Source organism: Carassius auratus, chromosome 25 (assembly GCF_003368295.1).
Source record: "Carassius auratus strain Wakin chromosome 25, ASM336829v1, whole genome shotgun sequence".
In the NCBI taxonomy this organism is placed as follows: Eukaryota; Metazoa; Chordata; class Actinopteri; order Cypriniformes; family Cyprinidae; genus Carassius; species Carassius auratus.
In genome coordinates, this window is record NC_039267.1 from 240,300 (window position 1) to 262,788 (window position 22,489).

At 33.7% G+C, this 22,489-nt stretch overlaps 1 protein-coding gene and 1 long non-coding RNA gene across 3 annotated transcripts in view; one reads left to right on the plus strand and one right to left on the minus strand.

Annotated features, from left to right (window-relative positions):
* LOC113042880 (uncharacterized) overlaps window positions 1-22,489 on the plus strand; it is a 67,172-nt gene that overhangs the window by 1,528 nt on the left and 43,155 nt on the right. The window contains exon 3 of the long non-coding RNA XR_003275631.1: window positions 20,688-20,833. This is a non-coding gene — a long non-coding RNA (uncharacterized LOC113042880). The remainder of the gene's footprint in view (window positions 1-20,687; window positions 20,834-22,489) is intronic.
* LOC113042879 (protein shisa-like-1a) lies at window positions 2,208-20,741 on the minus strand. Of its 2 annotated transcripts, XM_026201877.1 has the most exons (4): window positions 20,603-20,741; window positions 16,642-16,855; window positions 13,113-13,442; window positions 2,208-2,814 (listed from the first exon to the last, which is right to left on the minus strand). In XM_026201877.1, coding segments are annotated over exons 1-4 (612 nt in total). In that variant the 5' UTR covers window positions 20,670-20,741; the 3' UTR covers window positions 2,208-2,813. The 2 variants fall into 2 exon arrangements, with proteins under 2 accessions (XP_026057662.1, XP_026057661.1); XM_026201876.1 differs by lacking the exon at window positions 2,208-2,814 and having other exon boundaries at window positions 13,109-13,442.

A 22,489-nucleotide genomic window follows, 5' to 3' on the forward strand; every position in this document is an offset into this window, starting at 1 on the left:
CGATCCCTAATACGAGTTCAGTCAAATTACTTAGTATGGCTAGCAATCAGAAAATGCCACTATTAGTGCAGATTTTGTGTGGAGTTTAAAATAGAAATCTAAATACAAACTCCTCCTTGATCCTAGGCATTTTTCAGAAAACGTCAAATATAGTCAAAAGGAAAATAAGAAATTATATTTTGCCTAAAGAAAACAAAGCTTATTTAAAGAATTTAGATTTCTTTTATTTTGTTCAATTAATGTTCATGATGTTATTTTTAGCATAAAGCAAACTGCTTTTCATTTATGCTTATTTTACATTTTATTTATTATTACTTTAATTAAAAAAAAATACCTTATTGTAATTACAGTCATTTACTGGTAATGATTATAACAACAGAAAACTCAAAAGCAAAATATACTGATGGAATACGGTAAAGGCAATTTGAACGTAAAATGTGTTTCACTGTTATGAAAATGACATGCAAAACAAAAGCAGTGCTTCATTTTCTTTATGTAAAATATGGTTTCTTATTTATTGCTTTTGATTTTAGAAGTGAAATATGACCTGGACATGTTATGCCTTAACCCACACAGAATCTGCAAATTTCACATTTTTGGTTGTGCATTTTTCGTAATTGTTGCCAAAGAAAATAAGTTGAATTTTGTGGAATGGTTTTATTTTTTTACAAAATATGTCAAACTGACCTGAACAAACACACCAGGGTACAAGCTTTGTAAATAATGAGTGAATTTTGCAGAAATCTGTGGGCAGTGATTTCATGCTGGCCTATCAGTGCCCGAACATCTTTAACAGAGTATCCATATTCTCTAGAAAAGATGATGAATCACAGTCAATCTTCCTGCCAAATGACGCCATAATTAAACTCACACCTGCTGAAATCAGAGATCAAATCTCCTTCTTGTAATCTCATCTGATAACCTCCACCTTGAGCTCATTTCTGAACCACAAACTACTTTATTTCAAAGATGACACGATGACACTGATCTCCTGTATGAGTGTAATTGGGATGCTGTCTGCCAACAACTGCGTTGTGGACTCCAACCAACAGGCATATTCTAAACTTATTGCTCAAAACACTCTTTATAACCAGTTTGTTGCAGAAACCAAAACTGAAGAGCTTGTTTTACACACTTCAGCTTGCTGCTATCAGTGCACGTGAAATAAGTTTATGTTAGACTTGAGCAATCTTGTTCCGTTTTCGATGAAATCTGGAAATTAGCTAAGTAGGCCTAGATTTTGCTTGGTCTTTTGTTGTTTTTGGAACATTCCCAATAAAAAAAGTGTCCAAAAATCATCGAAAAAATCGGATTGGTTGACAGTAATGTTCCTAAAGAACAAGCGAGCATGTTGATGAAAGAACATGTTCTACTTGGCTATATCAAGTTTAGCTAAATTTCAACAAGCATGAGAAGCTTATACCCAGCTAACAATGAATGTTTTCAGAACTTTGGCTAATGTTTGGCAAGATTAATTTAAAGTTATGAACAAATGTTCTTCCAGTCCATTAATAATAATAGAATATTCATTCACAGTTATTTAGTCTTTAATAATGTTTTCAAAATGTTAGCATAAAAACATTATTTCTACATTTTTCATGGAATTTTTCATTTCTAAAACAATTTTTTTTTTAAATGTTACTTAGAATGTTCAGAGGACATACTAAAGTAACATTCACATAATGTGTGGAAATTTATAAAAATGAATATATTCCCTTAATGTTCACATAACAGTAACTTTTTAAAAATATTTTAAAAACATAACATTTTTGAATGTTGAGATAATATGCAGAAATAACATGTTTATGGGAATGCTAGCAAAGCATTCTAAGAACATTGTTAGCTGGGTAATGCCTTCCTTACAAAATCAAGGTAAACAAAGGGAATGTAAATTATTTTCCTCTTTGCTGACATTTCTGTAAGTGTGTGACTGTCTGCTTTGTCATGTTCAAAGGAGTGTGCAATCTTGTTTTATTTTGGCATTTCACTCAGAAACTAAAGTCTAAATGAACTCAACCGATCAATATCAATAATAGAGTGTGTACCGCTGAACAAAACCTCTTCAGGTCTCAAAACACCCTGACAAACATACACAATGAACTCTACAGGCCATGAAACAAAATGTGTGGGGTGATTAAAAAAAATGCAATTTAACACAATTTGCTACCTCACTGATTCTTACAGATGAGAAAATGTCAAATCACAACAGTAGTCAAAAACAGACATTCACCATACTATTTCATTTCACATCTTCACTGCAAAACCACCCACGACATGTGAGTTTTTATATTTATGCAAAAAGGTCATTAAACTTCTAGTATTGAGTTATGAGAGTGCTTGGATCTTTTAAATGATGTTTGACGTCTTCATTCATCACTCAACGTTTTCCCTGACTACGAATAAATAAACCGACACTGCACAGTTACAGAGAGTTTAATCCAGAACAGCTCACAAAATGGTGCAGAAACGGCTACATAGGTCCTCCAAAGAAGTCTTGGGTGAGTTCTGTGTCTATCGAAGTCCAGTTTGGTCTGAAGTCTGGTTCTGGAGTTGCACAAATCTCGCTACAGCTGCTCTTCAGAATGTCTTGTTCCACCACTGGACCATTTCCAGTTGGCTCTGAGTTGAGGTTCTGGGTTTGTCGAGGGGTTGTTGGAGGTTGTGCTCTGTGAGATTTGGGCCACATCGAGAGGCTTGGGGCCAATGGGCCCCTGTGACATGTAGGTCCATGTGGCAGGGGCATGTACTAAACTTCCCACAATGCACTTCCTCACCAGGGGACTCCAACAGTTGTTCCTTGCATTTGGTCAGTCTCTGTTTAAAAAAATAAATAAAAAGGAGCATAAGGAATTGTTTAGTAAAAAAATGGAACAAAAACAATGGTTATAATGAAATGTTATAAAAAATTTAATTATAATATTCTATTTGAATATTTTTTTCAAATGTAAATAATTTAAAGAAATTTAAGTATTAAATAAGTATATAATTTAAATTTGTGATGCAAAGTTGAATCATTATTCATCATTACTTAACATTATATTACATCCGTTCAGCATCATTACTTGTCACATGATCCTTCAGAAATAATTCTAAAATGCTGATTTAGTGCTTAGTTATTATCAGTTATTGATGCTCAACTATTAATAATTGTTCATATTATCAGTGTTGAAAATAGTTTTTTTTCTGCTGAATATTTTTGTTCAGGGTTCTTTGAAGAATGGAAATTTCAAAAGAACAGGACTTATTTGTAACAGAAATCTTTTTCAACATTATAAAAAAAACATTTGTTTTTCATCAGACTACGTTCAAAAACATTAAAAAAAATTGAATTCCAAACTTGACCGGTAGTATATATTTTTAAACCGTGTAAGTTTTTGTTCTTGGATTAATCTGTGACCAATAATAGTGAGAAAATGCATCTGTCCACTAACATAGAATCACAATATTAATATGAGCACAATATTCATCAAATATTCAAAGTGTAATATGTGCAGAAGCTTTGTCCATTCATGTAACTGGCAAAACATAGCATCCGTGTGTGTGTGTGTCTGAAGAGGTGGACAGCAGAAATGTCACACTCTGTGGCCCGTGTTTGGTACAGCTCTTGGAGCACACGCACTCAAGTGGACATGACAAGTGCAGGTTTCACTGTGTGCTCTTACAGAAATCTGCCCACAGTACAAGAGAGGGAGAGACCGTGAGTTGGCAGACCTTCTCTAATAATACACCATTTGCTGCCTCCAAGATCTTTCTCTGAATCCAGGGTATGTCTCTGGTGTGAAGCAGACATATGCATACCTGACCAGACTAGGGCAGAGTGCATGCTGGGAGATCAGTCCCAGAACAGCAGGAGACTGAGAGGTTAACCAATGCTAACATTAGCACAACAATAACCTAGAACCATCTACATACAGCCAGACACATGCGTGTCTCTTCAGAATTGTATTGCATTTAACAAGTTCCGTAACAATTGATAATGCGATTTAAGTTACCACTGATAAAGTGTATATCTTTAACAAAGCATTCTATCATGAAAAAAAGGTCTCACAAACCTTAAGCACAGTATACTGTATAACACTTTATCAATCTGGACAAATAATTCACAGTTCAGTAAGTGAGTCAGATTAATTAAGAAAATGCTCCACCTGGATAAAAAAAATGTTTGTGATTTACTAAAAAAAAACAGTTCAGAAGAGTCAATAGCTTTCACTAGTCAAGATGTGTTTGTGTTTCATTATAAAATAAGAATCAGCACATAAAAGTCATTAGGTATCAGATTGCATTGGCTGTGCTGTATAATTGTGATTCACAAAAAAAAAAAAAACTGACTCAGAGTTATTCTTTTAGGAATCTGGCTTCACTGGTTGCACTGTATGTTTGTGATTCACTATTAAGATATGACTTTCAAGATTCATTTTCTCTGTAATCGTTGCCCTGTGTGTTTGTGATTCGCTAAAAAGTACTAGTTAATGAGAGTCATTCTGTTGGGAATTTGACTCTACTGGTCACACTTTATATTTTTGATTCGTTCTAAAGAAATGACTCATAAGAGTCATTCTTTCTGGAATCTGACTTCACTGGTCGTGCTGTATGTTTGTGGATTTGCTAAAAAGAATCAGCTCATGCATCATTCTCTCTGGAATAAGAAATCACTGGTCATGCCACATGTTTGCGATACACTAAAGACCTAGCCCATAAGACTAATTTTCACAGGAATCTGACTTCACTGGTTAATATTTGTGATTCGCTAATATGTACAGACTCAGTCATTAAATCAGAAATTGGACTTCAACAATTGTGTTTAGTGCTTGCAAAAATGAAGCAAAAGAACACATTCACATTTTAAGAATCGAATGCATGTGTGAGAATCGTTGACAGGAACAAACGCCATGGAAATTGAATCTGAAATTTTTTTTTCAACCCTACTTTGAATAACTATTTTAAATTTCATCACATCTGTTTCTCATTGACAGTGATGCATTTAAACTGAGAGCAAAAAAAGAGGCAGTTTTGTTAGGAGGAACATCTGAGAAGGAAAGAAAAAAGACCACTGTAATCCCACGTGTGCCATCCAGAGATTCAGAAGAGATTTCAGCAATGTCCTTAAAGCAATAATGAACAAGTTAGCAATAAATGTTTTCTCTTGTGTTTGACAATGTCCAAAAAACCATCAATCTGACATGCTGAGCAACCAGGATCTAATCGCATAAACCATCAGAGAAGCTCAGTGTGTCTTAAGGGGGCAGTGAAATATGGCTCTTAATAAAATGTGTCCTGTTTATAGGCATTTAGGCTAGTTGATTCCCATGCATGACGTGCCAGTCATACCAGATGTTGCAGAGAGAGCACACAAGATCTTCCCCCATCATTCCCCGGGGCCTCTGCCCTTCTCTAGATCATACAATATAAGAATCAGATGCCATTTAAAGACCATGGCAGTGTTTTCTCAGGCCAGCAGGAGGGAAACGGCACGTAGCCCTCAAATAAAAACACAGTAAACGGGCAAAGAGTGATCCGACCATATAAACGGCTTTATGAATAGACCATAAAGCAGTAATTGAATTCACTTAGTTCTATTTTAGTCAGGGACCTCCATTTGTGGTCGTCTTTTTCTGTTGTTTTTTTTTCTTTCTAACAGATGTTCCCCACTGAGCTTTACTCAATTCTGTAAATTCCAACAATGCTCTTGGGGAAGGGGCTTTAAAGATTTCGACCATCAAACTCTTATGAAAGGCAGTTCATGTCTTCAGCTAGTCCAACAGCATGCTGTGCTTTTTCAGTGCCACTATACACTAAAGAACTAATTTACTATAGACTGCAGAGAAATCAAAACCGGCTTTGTACCTATCATATATAAAATATAATAGTAAATAGTATTTTTATTTTTGTTGTTATTATTACCATCATTATTATTTCTATGTATGTTTATATATATATATATATATATATATATATATATATATATATATATATATATATATATATATATATATATATATATATATATATATATATATATATATATATATTAGGGCTGCTCCGATCATGATCTGCTGATCGTTACGTGCATCTCGTCGTGATTTCACATAGAGCAGCTGTTATTACACAGAGCCGTTGTTAACTGAGAAGATGCGCAAATAACACTGAAAATGAAGTGGATTTGTGCATCTTCTCAGTTGTCTATTATTATTATGTATGTAAGCATTAATATTTTTATTATTATGACTTGAATCACATACAATAATAAATCAAATACAATTATTTATCTTATCTATCTTTATAAAGTTATTATTTTATTGTATAATATATATATATATATATATATATATATATATATATATAATATATATATATATATATACACACACACACATATATATATATATATATATATATATATATATATATATATAAAACGACACAGTTATATGGGTAGAGTTTTTGACCAAAGAGATTTCACAGTGGGCGGGGCCACCCAACACACCCACATAATAGAAAACAAGTGATCAACAAAACATCATGTAGTGTGTCAGATGTCATAATTAGTTAAACTTAGATTTACGTAAAGATGTGATTTATCGCTTGAAGCTCTTTGGAGTCGTGTCTGCTTTAAAGCTCACACATGAAATCTCAGTGTCATACTCATCTCGTATTATTTGTCTCACAACAGTTTCAAAGTCTCCACTCGGAGGCTGAAGCTTTCAGAGACTGCTGTGATTGTTAATGAAAGGGTTCAGCACAAATGACAGGCTTAATTAGATAGGGTATTCACTCAGACTAACACGGCTGCAGCGTCTTGCTGACAAACTTGTGTACTGTAAGAGAATAGTGTGTGTATGTCTGTGTTCCTCCTCAGACAGCACACCCACGGACCAGTCGCTGGAGTTCAGAGTTAGTGGGGTTCTAGCGATCAAATACTTGAAAGACCTGTCAAACTATGTTTAAAGTGATAGTTCACCCCAAAATAAAATTCTGTCATCATTTACTCATTTCAGATTTGAATTAATTTCTGTGGGGGCAGAAATCATGGGATTCTGAAAAATGTCAATAAACCCCTTATGTCCCTACACCCTAAATGAGGCTTCTTTTCAGTACTTTTGTGTTGTTTTCCATTACAAATATCTAAACATTACTATATCAAAAACAAAACTCATTTATGCCTAAAACAAGAAAAAAACATCTGCCAATGAGGTAAGAAAAACAACTTTTTAAATTGTTAATTTTATTTTACTTATTGGCAAAAATTTTATTTCAGTTTTTAAGTACAGTATAAGCATACTTAATTTTTTTCAGAAAATAACATTAGATTTATGAATTTTGCTGGTCAAGTAAATATATGCCATTTGATTTAAGAATGTCTCGATATTTTAACAAAAAAAAAAAAAAAAAAAACTCCACTGAAAGCAAAAATGCTGCACAAACCAACCAAATCTCAGCCAATCAGAACATATCTGAAGACAATACAGCTGTATGAATGGAGTATATTTGAATGGAGTATATTTGACCAATGAGATTTTACTGTGGGTGGGGCCACTCAGCACAGCCACATAAAAACAAACCAATGACAAATATATAATGATTTGATAATTGTTCTAAAAAACAAATGAAAATACAAAACAAGTATTTTTTATTTTATTTTTTTTTGTAGTGTAAAATGTTTCATATCCAGACTTTTACCCTGAATATTGCATTGTGAATGTCACAGAGGGGTTACCAGGATGTCATGTTTGGGGGGGCATTTGGCTTGTTTGGGGGGGCAACATAGACAATTGAAAATATCGGCACAAAATTAAGCTATATTACACACAATCTTTTTTAATGCATATCTTTTTCTAAGCCAGGAACCCAGAGATAGGCACAGGGCCCCTATTAGACTATAGGGCTATCACATAAAAGTTAAAACCAGGTCAACAGATATGACAGATTCATATATATAACAGATCATGGTGTTTGCCTGATAATGAGTGACAGGTGTTTGCTTGTGAGAAGACGTGTTACACAAGTAGGTTACCGAGAAGGACAAGAGAGTTCTTTAAATGAATCTTCACATTTGTATAGACAGGAGGTTAATTAATTTGTTTCTTCTTTTAAGCTGGTCCAGAAGTAGATGCTACTTTTAGGGCTGAAATGCTTCGTGAATTATTCTTAGTAAAACACATTAGCAGTTATTATTTGCAGGAGTTTCTCTTAAATTCGCCTGTTAGGAGCTACTTGTAGACTCTTATAAGTTTCTTTGTGAATGCGGCCCCAGGTAAAAAATTGGAATTTTTTGATATGCTCATTTGAACAGTACGAGAACATTATTTGAATGTTATTCTGTGGTTGTAAGTGGCTTTGGATAAAAGTGTCTGCTAAATGAATAAATGTACACACGTAGGCCTAGAAATATATTAGGCTACAGGGTGTCAAGAGATTTAGAGAGTTGAAATAAAAGCTATTTTTGTAAAACTATAACAATTTCAAGAATGATATGATTAGCAGAGGCAACATAACTTTTTTTAAATATAGTTTTATTTTTTTATTTATTATTAGTGGTGCTTGCCATAGGCAAATATTATTATTATTTTATGGGGGGTTGGAGTCTGTATGGGTTTGGTCTCCCTCAGGGGTGGGTGATATAATAAAAATCGAACAAATTTTTTTTTTTTTTAAGAAATACCACGATTTTATCATGATATTTGTCATGTTGGTTTTTCTATTTTGCAAGCTGTTTGAGCATCAGAGCCAAACTAATTTCCCTATTTAAAGCCTTTTAAGGTAACAAAATATGAAAGAGTGTGTCCGATATTTAGGCCAAAGTGCATGTATTAAAATCTTTGTCATTATTTTATCTTTGTTATTAAAAAATGAGAACAAAGATAAACATTACAAATACAGATATTATACAAATAAAGTGCTTAATTTTCAGGTACAAGGGGTGTATTTAGCAGGAGCATTTAAAAAATTTAATGAACAAATATAAAAATAAAAACTATATACACTGATTCCTATTAAAGCAGCTGAATTAAAGTTTTTCAGTCAAGAGTATAGAGTATTGATTTTTCTCTGTGTGTTTGTTGTTTCATTAACATATAATTCACCCAAAAATGTAAATAGTGAAGGAAAAAAAATCTGAATGAGTTTCCTTCTTCTACTAAACATAAACTCTATTTTGAAGAAGGTGGAAAATCAAACAGTTGCTGGTTCACAGTGACTTCCAGAGTAATTTCCCCCCTACTATAAAAGTCAATGTGGACCAGCAACTGTTTGGTTATCCTAATTTTTCAAAATATCTTATTTTGCTTTCAGCACAAGAAAGAAGTTAATATAGGTTTTGGACAACATGTGAGTGTATAAACAATGACAAATAAAATTGTAGGGTGATCTATGCCTTTAATTCACACGGCAGCATGTAGCCTACTGTCCCTTTAAGACCTGCGCACCTCTAATATTCAGATATGCATCTGTTTCTTTCAGTTGTTTACTTTCATTTTAAACATATGAGTCTATACATAAACCTTGTGTGTTTTGACAGTATTAGCACAAAACATAACTTAGTAATCAGGCACAGTTCGAAGGGCTTTTTCGTTTTCGGGCCGCGCGTTGTGCTCAGAAAAAACACACGTCAGAAAAGGACACGAATTAAACGTTTAAATAACCAGTAAGGATTTAAACAGACGCAAAAAATGTGAATGAGTTAAATGTGATGTTAATGTATGTCGCAGTATATTAATCCCGCTGGGCCAGAACTGCAGCTGATAGAATGTGCGCAGCACACAATGCAACGATATTTCTTCGAAAGCAGATTGTGGAGACATTTTTATCACCCACAACCAAAACTATTAACATCCTACCGAGGATGAGGACAAAATCAAGCTGTTCAGCTGTCAATGCACTTCGATCCCATACGCTGTTTTGGGTTGGCAAATCTAATTTTTTGCCACACTTCTGGACACGCCACTGCTTTAAAGCTCTGCGAGATAAACATTTCTATTAGCGTTCTGTTCTCACATGATGCACTTTTTCTGAGCGCGTACCCCCGAAGCGCGCGCAATGTCAAACAGCGCCAAACTGGATTTTTGTTGGATCAGACCCATCTGCAAGCTATGAAGAAATATGCACAAAACAATCCACTTTAAAGTTTTAGTTTATCATCAGAGGGACAGATCATTTCTCAGGGGAGGCAGGGCTTATCCTAGGGGAGGCATTGCCTCCCCCAGCCTCCCCCTAGACACGCCCCTGGAATGTCATATTATAAAATGATAGAAAACAATTGAATTCTGGTTGTTTCGCAACAGACAATATTATATTCATGATCTTTCACTCACTAGCCAAATTTCCACTGTCCTGCCAAAAGCAGGCATGCTAGTGCGAGCCAGGGCCAGTCGCTGTCACTTGCAGAGTTTGATCATGCATCTTCGGTGCTTTTTCTTTGGGGCCAATGGCCCGAATTTTTTAGCCCGACAAAAACCTTAGGCCAAAGCGGGCCACCTGGGGCTAGAGTTTTTCCACGTCTGAAGAGCGTCAGAGAAATCAGACTTCAGCTTCTTATTCTCTATCACAATCGTGTATTTATTTATCAACATATTTTATTTGTCAAATGTGTGGTTTCAAGAGTTTAGCTCCGAGTAGCTTATGTCATAAAAATATAATAATGGTTTGTGATATATGTAGGCTACTGTGACTGCAAATAGACAGAAACTCGACTGAATAAGCAGGCTATGTTCTTAACGCTATTTATGTGGAACTAATTTTAAATCCTGATAAATTAATTAATTATGATCAATATATCACTTATTATAGTAAAACATTGATACTTTTGTTACTGAGGGGCAGGTAAAGAGCGGGTTTTAGTGAATCGCAGCGGAGCTTCTGGCCTGACGGCAGAAACACAGTGCTATTTTGGCCTCGTTGATACAGGTTCGAGGCTTTTAGCTGCACCCGGCCCATTTTTAGCCCTGGTGGAAAAGTGGCTACTGTGTAGCAGCTAGGGCTGCACGATATTGGGAAAAAATGACATTGCGATATTTTATTTTTCTGCGATATATATTGCGATATGAAATCTAATCTAATTTTTTCTTACAAAAATTTGGGTGAGCACACTTAGATTCTCATTTTAAATGATTTAAACATCTATGCGCTGTCTTGCTCTCTCTCCCTCACTCTCTCTCTCTTTCTGCCCTGTTCAACTGACAGGACTTAAAAACACATGCAAATGATAAACTTTCACTCTATGATGTTTAAGCTGTGCAATTAATCTGCAAATCACATTCGTCAAGGGCCAGAAGCAGCTGGCCCGTACAGTTAATGAATGATGGATCAACTACGACAGCCTACATCGCACATCCTGCGATGTGACTATCGTGGATTCGTACATCACAATATCAATGCCTAAACGACACATCGTGCAGCCCTAGTAGCAGCATCTGAAAGAAACTGTTAATGTTGAACAACAAATGCCATTATTCAAGTGATACAGTAAATGATGATAAATATAAAAAATAAGATCAGTTAATATGACTCAAAGTTCTACTTCATCATTTACAATTAATTGAAAACAACTGTAAAAATCTAGATGATCTAGACAAAATCATTACTTGAACTTTCCTCAATGAAAGAGGCACTTTATTATATATATTTTAAGAGTTTGTAGTGAAGGTTTTTATTTTATTTTATTTTTTTACTTTTTACAATTTTTGACCTGTATATGTCAGAATCAAGGACAGCACTCTAGTAACAGACAAAATGATTCTTGATTGCGACCTAGTTCTCCTAGCAAACGGATCTGGTGTTTGTGTAGAAAAAGGTATTTTTAAAAGTGTTGGATCTGCAGCTCTGGATGATGATGATGCTTTTGGTTCATGGCCAATTATGTGTAATCGTGCTGCACCCCCTGAGAGGATATACACCCGTCAGTGTGAGTAAACTCCTCTAGTGTAGTGTTAAGGATGTGGGGATTCATTTACATAAATTGTGCGGATTATGAAACAGTGTGTTTAAAAAATTCCAGGTTCAGTACAATTTAACCTCAATCCACTATAATAATTTTTGACTTGTCACTTGTTTTGTTTTTTTTGGTAAAGAAAAGCTAAATTGGAGGTTACAGCGAGATAAATGGAGCCACATTTTTGGGCCAATCAAGGCAAGACACTGCAGGCAAAACCATTGTTTAGTATCATTTACATCACTTTACTACGAGCCATTCTGACGCTTTCACACAATTACATTCTCCTTTTACATACATACATTTCTATTCTCACACACATACATTCTCCTTTTGCATACATACATTTCTATTCTCACACACATACATTCTCCTTTTGCATACATACATTTCTATTCTCACACACATACATTCTCCTTTTGCATACATACATTTCTATTCTCACACACATACATTCTCCTTTTGCATATGTATTTTAACTCACACACATACAGTACATTCTTGTTTCACATACATTTGTTTCTGCTTGCATATATGCACTTTTATTTTTCAACACATACATGTATTCTGACTTTGACGCACATATATTTACACTTCCACACATATAGGTATTCTTTATTTATTTTTTATATGCCTACATTCTAACATTCATATACATATTTTGTCACTTTCACATATGTAGGCTTTATTTTTCTCACTTGTATGCATGCATGTCTGATCTTTTTTATCCATGACTTCCTCTTTAAGCAGGAACTCTCTCTCAAACCAGGAAATACAAATGCAAGACTTGCTCAACTCATCCTAACACAACTACTCTACACAATCATGCTATTCAGAGTGAACCTGTTTTCTTTTCAAGTACATTTTTGTATTTTATTTTTAAAATATCATTATCCAACCCACTTGTTCTACAGATCTATGTACAGTACAAAACTATGCACTGATCAGGAATTTTCGTGATCGATTCCAATTGCCGATTTTACAATTTCATTTTGTCATTTTAGGGGGTTGGGATTTTTATGGTGTTGCAATGAAGTTGTAGAATTGGATTTTTGGGGAGATTTTTTACTTTCTCTGTAAACAACACTAAGCCACATGTACTTCTAAATGGGCTTAACTTGAACTGAACCCAGAACAGTTCTTTTCAGATGCACTCTGTATGTTTCTGTGTGGTTTGCGATTCACTCACCAGGCTGTTGTGGTGTTGTGCGCGGTCTGTGCTGGGCTCTGTGTGTCTCCCATCAGGCTGTGTCTGATCTGACCGCAGCTGTGTTCATGATGTTGCTCTTGAGGTTCTGACGGAGCTGCGGGTTGAGCTGGCCGTCCGTCCCTCTCCTCCTGCCCGTCGCCGTGCCACTGACCACGGGCCTGTTTCAGCCAACGGCCACCCAACCCACACTTCTCCAGATAAACCCGGCACACCTCGTAGTTCATGGCTGAGTAATACAGAAAATCAAGCGCTAGCAGCACCATGACGAAGAATCCGTAGATCCACACGCCGATTAATGCAGAGTAATTGCTGTGACAGAGAAAACAGGGACGTATTAGATGCACTCAACATTTTATATGGCCATAAACAAACGTTTTTATGATATACAGTATCAAAAAACCATGCAAAGTGGACGGAAACTCTTTAACAGTATTATTGGTCTTATAAAAACTGAAGTATTTCAATAAATTCAGACTTCATTAGCATTATATGAGCCATTCAGTGTTAATAAACCCTTTTACAGCTCCTTTTGAGTATAAATCCCTGCCAAGACTTAAAGAAAAGTGCAGTAAAAGCAAAACTTTCACTTTTTGATGAAGCACAGGCCTTGTGCTGTCAGACAAGGCCACAACTGACAGGGGCAATATTGAGGTCTCGATAATGTATGGTGTTATTAGAGCGGAGAACAAAGGGGAACAGATGCAGTGTGTGTGATATCAGATCTCTTTGATGCTGGTACCCAGAGTCCAACGGTACGGGAGTGAAACTGGATTTGGCGAGTGCATGAAGCTGAATTACTGACTAGTTTTAAACTAATTGCAATGTAATACATGCAATAAAAGGACCCTCACTTTTGTATGTGATGTGGAAAAAGATCAAAGAGTTTCAAACGGTCTGCTAAAGAAAGTCAACTTTCATTAAGCGGAAAATTGATCAGATGTTTATCTAGGTTTCATTGCTTCAAATCCAGAAATATCTGGTGACATACTACTGCCAAAAGAGATTTATGACGAGAAAAAGCAAAGTGGGTCACAAAGTTTTTGAAAGTGACTGGCTTTGTCTCATATGATGCAAGATGTTTGCCACACAAATGGTAACAGTATTTAAAACAAAAGTATTAATGTAAAATGTTAAAATGGTTAAATTTTTTATTACATTAAATATTACATTACATTACATTTATTAAGCTCTTATGATTTACTGAATTTTGAATACTATGCTTTATGCAGAATTTTATATTTATTTTATAATAATAATAAAAATAATACTGGTGACATACTACTGCCAAAATGTATTTAGGAGGAACATCATATGTGACTGGCTGCTTCATATGATGCAAAATGTATGCCGGAAATATTATGAATTATAGATTTTCTACTACTATGACTAATGTCAATATAAAAAACATATTTAAATGTTTTACTTTTTCTGTGGCAAACAGTGCAGGGCATTGTGCCACAGTTGATGAACCCTTGCGCATGCGTAGTAAAAGTATAACCTGTGGGGAAAAAGGCATTTTAAACCTTATTTTGGAGCAAAATTATCAGTTTTTATGTCCCGGTAACCAGTGAAAGTGCAGTTCTGGCTCTCTGCCCATTCGTTTAGATAGGAGCCTGGTCTTGTTAGTCTGAAATAGCTGCCCGGAGGCGTTGCCAAGATGGCGCCCGAGTGGCACGACTTGCCTAAAAGGACTTTGGCCATAATCACAGACACTTATCATGGGTTGTTGATGTCGATGTGGCTTTCCTTCATTTTAACCTGGACTCACAATTGCTTGATGCACAATAACTCAAATCTGCACTAGATATGCTTTTATATGCCGAAACATCCAAAGATGCGGGTTCCTGTCCTCTTGGGTGGTTTAACCTTAGGCCATCAGTAAATATCACTGGCTACATCCAGCTGACCACAGATGAGAATGAAATGGCTTCCCACAAGGACGGCTGCACTTTCAGGATCTTCATCCTGCCTGAGAGCGCAGCAGCACACCGCAGCCTCAGACATTTCCACATCATTAGCTGTCATGAGTGTGAGGCTGTTACCCTGATCTGAGAGCAGTTAGTACTTTCAGTTAATATTTGATGAGAATGGAAGCATTTCATAGCGTGAACAAGTAAACAGAACCGGTGCGACCTCAAAAAAAAGAGAAAAAAGATTTGGCTTTTATGATCTGTCAAAAAATCTTTCACATGTGAAATTATTTTTCAGTTTATAAAATATATGAACCAATATTATCGCAGCGCTCTGGAATACTTGATTCAAGTGGTCATTAGCATTATTCTGATGTCAGTTATGTATAACGACGACCTTGACATAGCTGCTCTATTTTGTCACTTCATAATTTAAACTCAAATTAATATTTCATAATTTAAGCAGTATATCTGAAATATCTGGTGCTCTGGAGCCATGAAAATGCATGCATAAATACATGAATTGATAAATGGTAAATACATTGTCACAAATATATAGATTTTTTTCTTATTTTATATCTACCCCAAATATTTTAAATATTTAAATATGATTCATATTGTAATAAATATTAATTTACAATATGATCCATCAAAGTGTGTTGGGAATTGTAGACTGAATATATAAATTTTTGTTTCAGTGACAATTAAAACGTAACATTTTTTGATAATATTTTATATTAAAACAAGAAACAGATATTTTTAAATATCTATCAATATACGTAGTATATAGTAGATAAACATTTAAATGACTAATATAATATTATTATTTTAAATAATAATTTAATTAGGCTTTTTTGATGTATTTAATTGTCAATATTATGAATTATTGGTTGTTTATTATTTGATATAATAATAATAATATTAATAATGATTATTGTAAACTGGTGACATAATACTGCCTAAACAATTTAATGAGGAACAAAAACAAAGTGGGTCATAGTATTTTTATTAAAATGTCTGGCTTTTATCATATATGATGCAACATTATCCAAAGATCAAAAAAAAAATGAGTACTATGACCAAACTTATTCCATTTGAGACTATAAAAAAGAGACAAGCTAACTGATATCTACTGTATGTACCTAGGTACATTATATATAATAACTAATAACTACAAATATGATGGTCGTTTTGTACAATAAGTATTATATATCATGTAATAATAATGCTATGTCATATCAGAACCATCAAATTATGTTGGCCTTTTTCAAATGAAGTTCTTAGTATTTTTTTTACAGTACCATGTTGAGATCACACGACCAGCCGTACATGTATACTATACTACTCACATGTCTATAACCCTTTACTTGTTTGGACACACTTGTTGGGGAAAAAGGATAATATCTGAGATATAAACCTGCCACTGGTAACCAGATTCATTTTGTGTGTGTGTGCTGTTGCAACCAGGCTTTTAGTGTCAGTAGAAACTCCAGGATCACTGTACTGAATCATAACATAGAAATGACTTGTTGAAACTTTTCTCCGGTTTAAGGATCTGGAGTCAGCACTGTGTTTGTAGTTGAAGGCAGGAGACTCACTTGTGAGCGTAGCCGTCTGGAGACGTGGTCAGGTTGACCTGCATGACTGTTTGAAACTCGGTCTCGTTGCAGCAGTACTTGAAGGCCGTGTTGTTATGGTGGCAACAGAACATGTACGTCTTGTTGTCCGAGAGACGAGGACAGTGAAATCCAAAGTGGTAGCGCCCCTTGTGATCGGTGTAAGGCTCACACACCCGAAAGTGAGCAGAGAGAGCTGTGTGGAAGACAATCATGAACAGGACAGTGAGCGTGATATGCAGGGATGCCAGGTTTTCACTACAAAACCCGCCCAATTGCTACTCAAAACTAGCCCAATTTGCTTTAAAGGGGGTACCCAGGTAAAAATCATGTTCAGGGGGGTCAAATACACTCTTTTTGGCAGGGTTCCTTTGGTAAGATTCATATTTTAGGTTCTATACGCTATTAGCATCGCTTCAACCCGCTGACATGGAAAAACAATCCGCGGCAACATTATTAAAGTAGACCTATTCTGCAGGAAAACTTTAGACTTGGCAACACTGTTGATTATGAGATAGTAAACTTATCTAGTCTTTGTTTTGTTTTTTAACCCTATTTAATTTCTGGAAGCATGTTCTCTTAATGTAAACAGTTTATCAGTGCACACCACTATAATATCATATCATATCATATCATATCATATCATATCATATCATATCATAAATGCCATAGTACAGAGGATTAATGAATTGCAAATATAAGATATGAAGTCGTATTCTAATAATAATAATTTGCAATTCATTTTTGTTCCACAATATTATATTAAATATAATATTAAATTCAATATATTAAAATTAAATTATATTTAATATAAGATGTAAAGTCATATTTAAGATAATATTTAAATATATAATATAAGAATCACAATATAATAAAATATAATAATTAATATAATATAAATAAAAGTACTATTATATTTGTAATAGACATATAATAAATATTTTATTAAATATATATAATAATAATAAGTGTATATATATATATATATATATATATATATATATATATATATATATATATATATATATATATATAATATATATATATATATATATATTATATATATATATACATTTCATAGTATAGAAGTGAAATGAATTGCAAATATAAGATATAGTCATATTAAAGTTTATTTTAAATATATAATGTAAGGATTACAATATAACTAAATATCATAATGTAATATAATAGAAATAAAATTAATTGTAAATATAAAATCATAGGTAATCTCATATTAAAGATATAATATAATATATAAAACATTATATTGTGGAAGTAAAATGTCAACATAAGATCTAAATTAATATTAAAGAAACTAAATAGATATAATATAATAATATAATTAATAAATATAAACATAATAATATAATAATACAATAGAAATACAATGAATTGTAAATATAAATTATATGTAATAAATGTCATCATGTCATAAATGCAATTAAGCCACAGCGTAATGTGTTTTGTTGCATACATTCAGCTAGCAACTCATTTTCAAACGGCTGATCTTTAGCCAAGTCTTTTAATAAATAAGAGATACATTTCAGTGAGTTTCAGTTATAATTCCCCCTGAATTAATGACCATCTCCACATTTAGTGGACCTCTCAGAAACTGGATGGTGTTCTGAAGCAGAAAAACTTTTCTCACTGATCTGAGCACGGCACAAAAGCAATGCTGCAAGGCGTGTTTTTAATATATGACAGTCATAGTTCTGCTTCATTATTCATCTCTGAACTCAAAACAGAGAGTGACAGTGAGGTCTGGGCGACTAACCCATGTTGACACGATTCCCCCTGAACTACTCAAACTGAACCAGCAGACCACAGACGTCAAAGAGAGACTACTTTTCTTGCTGCCGCACCACATCTACTTGTTCTGAATCTCAATCACCGAGAGTTGGTGGTGCAGACATACTAAACAAAACTCAACCTGATTTGTTTACAAGCAAACATCGTCGTGTTCGCCTGAGGAGGTAGCCATAGCAACAGTATGTTAAATACAAAGTGAAAAACAAACATCATATTTCACTTGGTATTAAAATTCACTTCATATTATAGGCATGTCATAAAACTGTCCTTACAGACTTAAAGTAAGTTAACACTTCTAGTGAATATAGTGATCTAGTGAAGATGTACACACACACACACACACGTGTTTGTGTATGTTTTCACTAGAACATCACTACATTCACTCAAAGTGTCACTCTCTCTATATAATGCAGCTTTAAATGTGTATAATTTACTTTTTGAACATAAAATACAGTAATGACTATCGTGCATTTTTATCATCCTCTACAGAAAATAAGTCATTCAGAGTATATCAAAAACTATGCAAAATATAAATCCGCCATATTTAGAACCAGAATAATTCGATGGCATTAAAAGACTTTTAAGGATTACAGGATGTCTTGTCTTTGATCCATGTATATTTGTGTGTATATGTTGTTTTAAAATGTAATGAAATATGTGATATTTTAATGATATTTTGTGTTCGTGGTTGTTTGTTTTTCTTGATGATTTTCTCGTTGCTGTCCAAGGCTTTAAATTCTGCTGCAGAGTGAATGACTCACGCTTGTCTTTAATAATTAAAGAGGTTTTTTGATTTGATCCAGCTTTATGACCTGTAATCTCCCACAATCTCGCACCCGATCAATGTCTCCCAGCGGAGGCAGAACTCACAGTGAGACACAGATGGACAATGGAAGAAACTAATTGGACAGCTTAGAGATGCTGGGAAAAGAAGGCTGTATGAGAGCGGTAAATCTGATAAGAGGATGTTTCTTCATCTACAGGCACCTTTATGTCCCACGGGTTGATTATTGAAACAAATGGGTTTCAACTTTGTTGTGGTTACTTTAAATCTGTCTTGAAATATGTCTTTATCATTTAGTTTCCCAGTTTAATGTTTAACCTCTTTTTCCCATTGTAAAAATATGAATTACTACATTTTAAAAACTATAAGAAGAATTAAAATAATAAGAATTTTTTATATGTTTTTAAATATATGTATATTAAATATAAATGATAAATAATAATATTTTTTTTAGTTAAATCACAGTAAATATTCCAATTTTATTTTATTTGTTCATTTTAAATAATTGTGTTTGCACAAATTATGACTGTCAATTTTCTCATAATAAATTCAATTGAAAATTAACTCAATTAAATATTAAATTAAAATATTATACAACAATTTAAAAGGATCCAGAACTGTAAAAGTAATATGTGTACTATTTACAGTACATAAACATTTAAACAAACTCAAACCAAAAAAAAATATATAATAAAATGTTTATATTTACTGTGCAATTTAATTTAGAAATAATTAAATGTTTGCGAAAATCATCTGCCAGTTTGCACCTAATAAAGTTAAATGCTCTTATTAAATTTTAAATGTAATAAATTAATATATTATTAAATAGTTATCCAAAAAAAATGAAACTAATATGAAGCAAGTGTTTAATCGTGCATTTCCCATGAAAACTTTTTAATTAGTACATTATTAACTAAAATCAACACAAATGAAAGTGAAAAATTTACTATGATTCAATGAAAAAAAAAATAATAATATTTTTTTTGCGCAAATTATAACTGTCAATTTGCACCTATAGTAAAAATTATATTAAATATATTTTTTATATTTTTAATAAAATTACGTCAATTAATGTGTATATTATCAAATAATTTAAAATAATCCAAAAATTTGGAAATATCATATTTGTTTTGATTTGATATCATATTTTACAGTATGACCAATAAATTTATTAATTTCTAATTCTTCACAGTTCCCAAAATACCTACAGATGAAGAAATCTCCATGTGCTTTTGAACTGTCAGTTTTTGATATTTCTAAGAGTCTCTCTGTTTGCTTCTATCAGCAGAATTCAGACATGTATATAACGAACGGCGGTTGTGTGTGTACGTCCAAACGAAACCATCTCACCTGTAGTAGACAGAACCAGGAAGATGATGGTCAGGATGTTGATGGAGGGATGATTGGTGACACTCATCTTCTTGTCCTCCCTCAGGGGAGGATGGAGACATGAAGCCGGACAGCTTCAGCTGCTTCCAGATGTCATCTTTATCTCCAGCTTCTGTTCATGACGCGACAGTTTGCCAGCACACCTGTAGCAGAAGAGGGCAGGTGTTATGATCACACCAAGACATCTGTACAGTAAGATCTGTCACTGCTCGTGTCTTCTTCAGGCAGAGATTGAGCAAATCTACCCTTAGAGGCTCACTTTCCTACATAGTTTATTTCCAAACCAAAAAACTGACAGAATTCAAAGCCAGAATGCCTTGAAAATCTGGTGTAAGAACACAAATTTCACCAATAGGTGACATGTTGATTTAAACATGAGGTAGAAAGACTGAAATCGTGTTTTCTTGGAAAATGCCTCTCCAAAGAAGTAGAAGGGAAAAAAACTTGCAAAAAGTCATTTTCCAAACAACAGTGGCTAATTTTTTTTCTTCACATTTTTGAGGTTCTTACAAGTGAAAGTTGACATAGTTGGGTAAATCTGGAAAAATTGGTGAACAGAAACTACAACAAATATCCGTTTTGTGTTCCCATTATCCTCCCAATAGCATTCCTATGGCTTTCCAAAAGAGGAAAAAAAATATTGAATTCTGATCAGAAAAGAGAAAATGTCAGATTTGCTGTCACTCCGTCACCTATCTATTAGAAACATACCTTCACCAGTTTTCTGGCAATTATAAAACCAAAAAATATTTGTATAAATGTACATTACATTTTTAAACAAAAACAACAACTGTATCATGTTAATAACTATGCTAAATGACTTCTAATTAATGTGTGGCTGATTTTGCAAGCGTTTAAAGTAGAATCACTGCTGTTATCTGCATGCTGTGATCATTTATTTTGTGCTGGTGAAGGATATAACATTTATTTTTGCAACTGTTTGGACCCAGACATCCGTCTGCGTTTTGCTTTTCCAAATTCATGCTCTTCCTTGTCGTCGAGGGCGGATCTGAGACGAGGTGTTGTTGGAGAACAGTATACATCTGATAGTGGAGCTGTTGGTGAAGATGAATAGTGATTCGTGTGAGTTTCAGTCAGTTGAAGTGGAGTGGGATTCCCCAGAAGTCTGACAAAAGTGCAGAGTTTTGGTTTGTTTCATAAGGCTAATGCCCTGGATGAAATTGAAATGGCTGTATTTGATGCGGACCCAATACGTCATTTAGTTTGTAACCCAGTGTACTTCTGTGTGATTTTATGATTGGATTTAAAGAGTTGAAAAGTAAGAGGAGACCATGAAGTCAGCTAAACAGAAAAGCAATTACTACTACATTTTGATCAAAGATTATAAAGCATTTTCTAAATAATGTACACAATAACATTAATTAACTCCATAATTAACATATAAATAGTAAATTTACTATTTAAAAAACAATGTAAAATGTAATAAATTGTAAAATGTATTTAATAAAAGAATATTTTTTTTCCCATTGAACCACACTACTTTTTAAATGAATGTGCCGGCAGGGTTTTATTGTGCACAACTAAAAATCTAATCATTCATCAAATAACATGCAAAATAACATTTAAAGCAACCAGTTTTGCTGGTAAATGGTAGTCAAGGTAGTGCTTTGTATTGCTATTTTTGTAATTTAAAGTTTATTTTGTTTGTTATGTACTTTAAGGAAGGCCTTAGGTTTTATTGTGCACACACGCAAACACATATTATATATATATATATATATATATATATATATATATATATATATATATATATATATATATAACAATCTTTCTTCAAATAATGTGTGCAATAAAATGTAGAATTATTAATTTAGCAGATAAATAGTA

What these genes read in the sequence shown, in the direction of transcription:
- LOC113042879 (XM_026201876.1), bottom strand. Translation starts at nt 20,669, where the DNA reads ATGAGTGTCACCAATCATCCCTCCATCAACATCCTGACCATCATCTTC. An exon ending in CCTGGTTCTGTCTACTACAG is followed by an intron (nt 16,856 to 20,602) that starts GTGAGATGGTTT and finishes TCTTCCACACAG; the next exon opens with CTCTCTCTGCTCACTTTCGG. An exon ending in CCAGACGGCTACGCTCACAA is followed by an intron (nt 13,443 to 16,641) that starts GTGAGTCTCCTG and finishes TCTCTGTCACAG; the next exon opens with CAATTACTCTGCATTAATCG.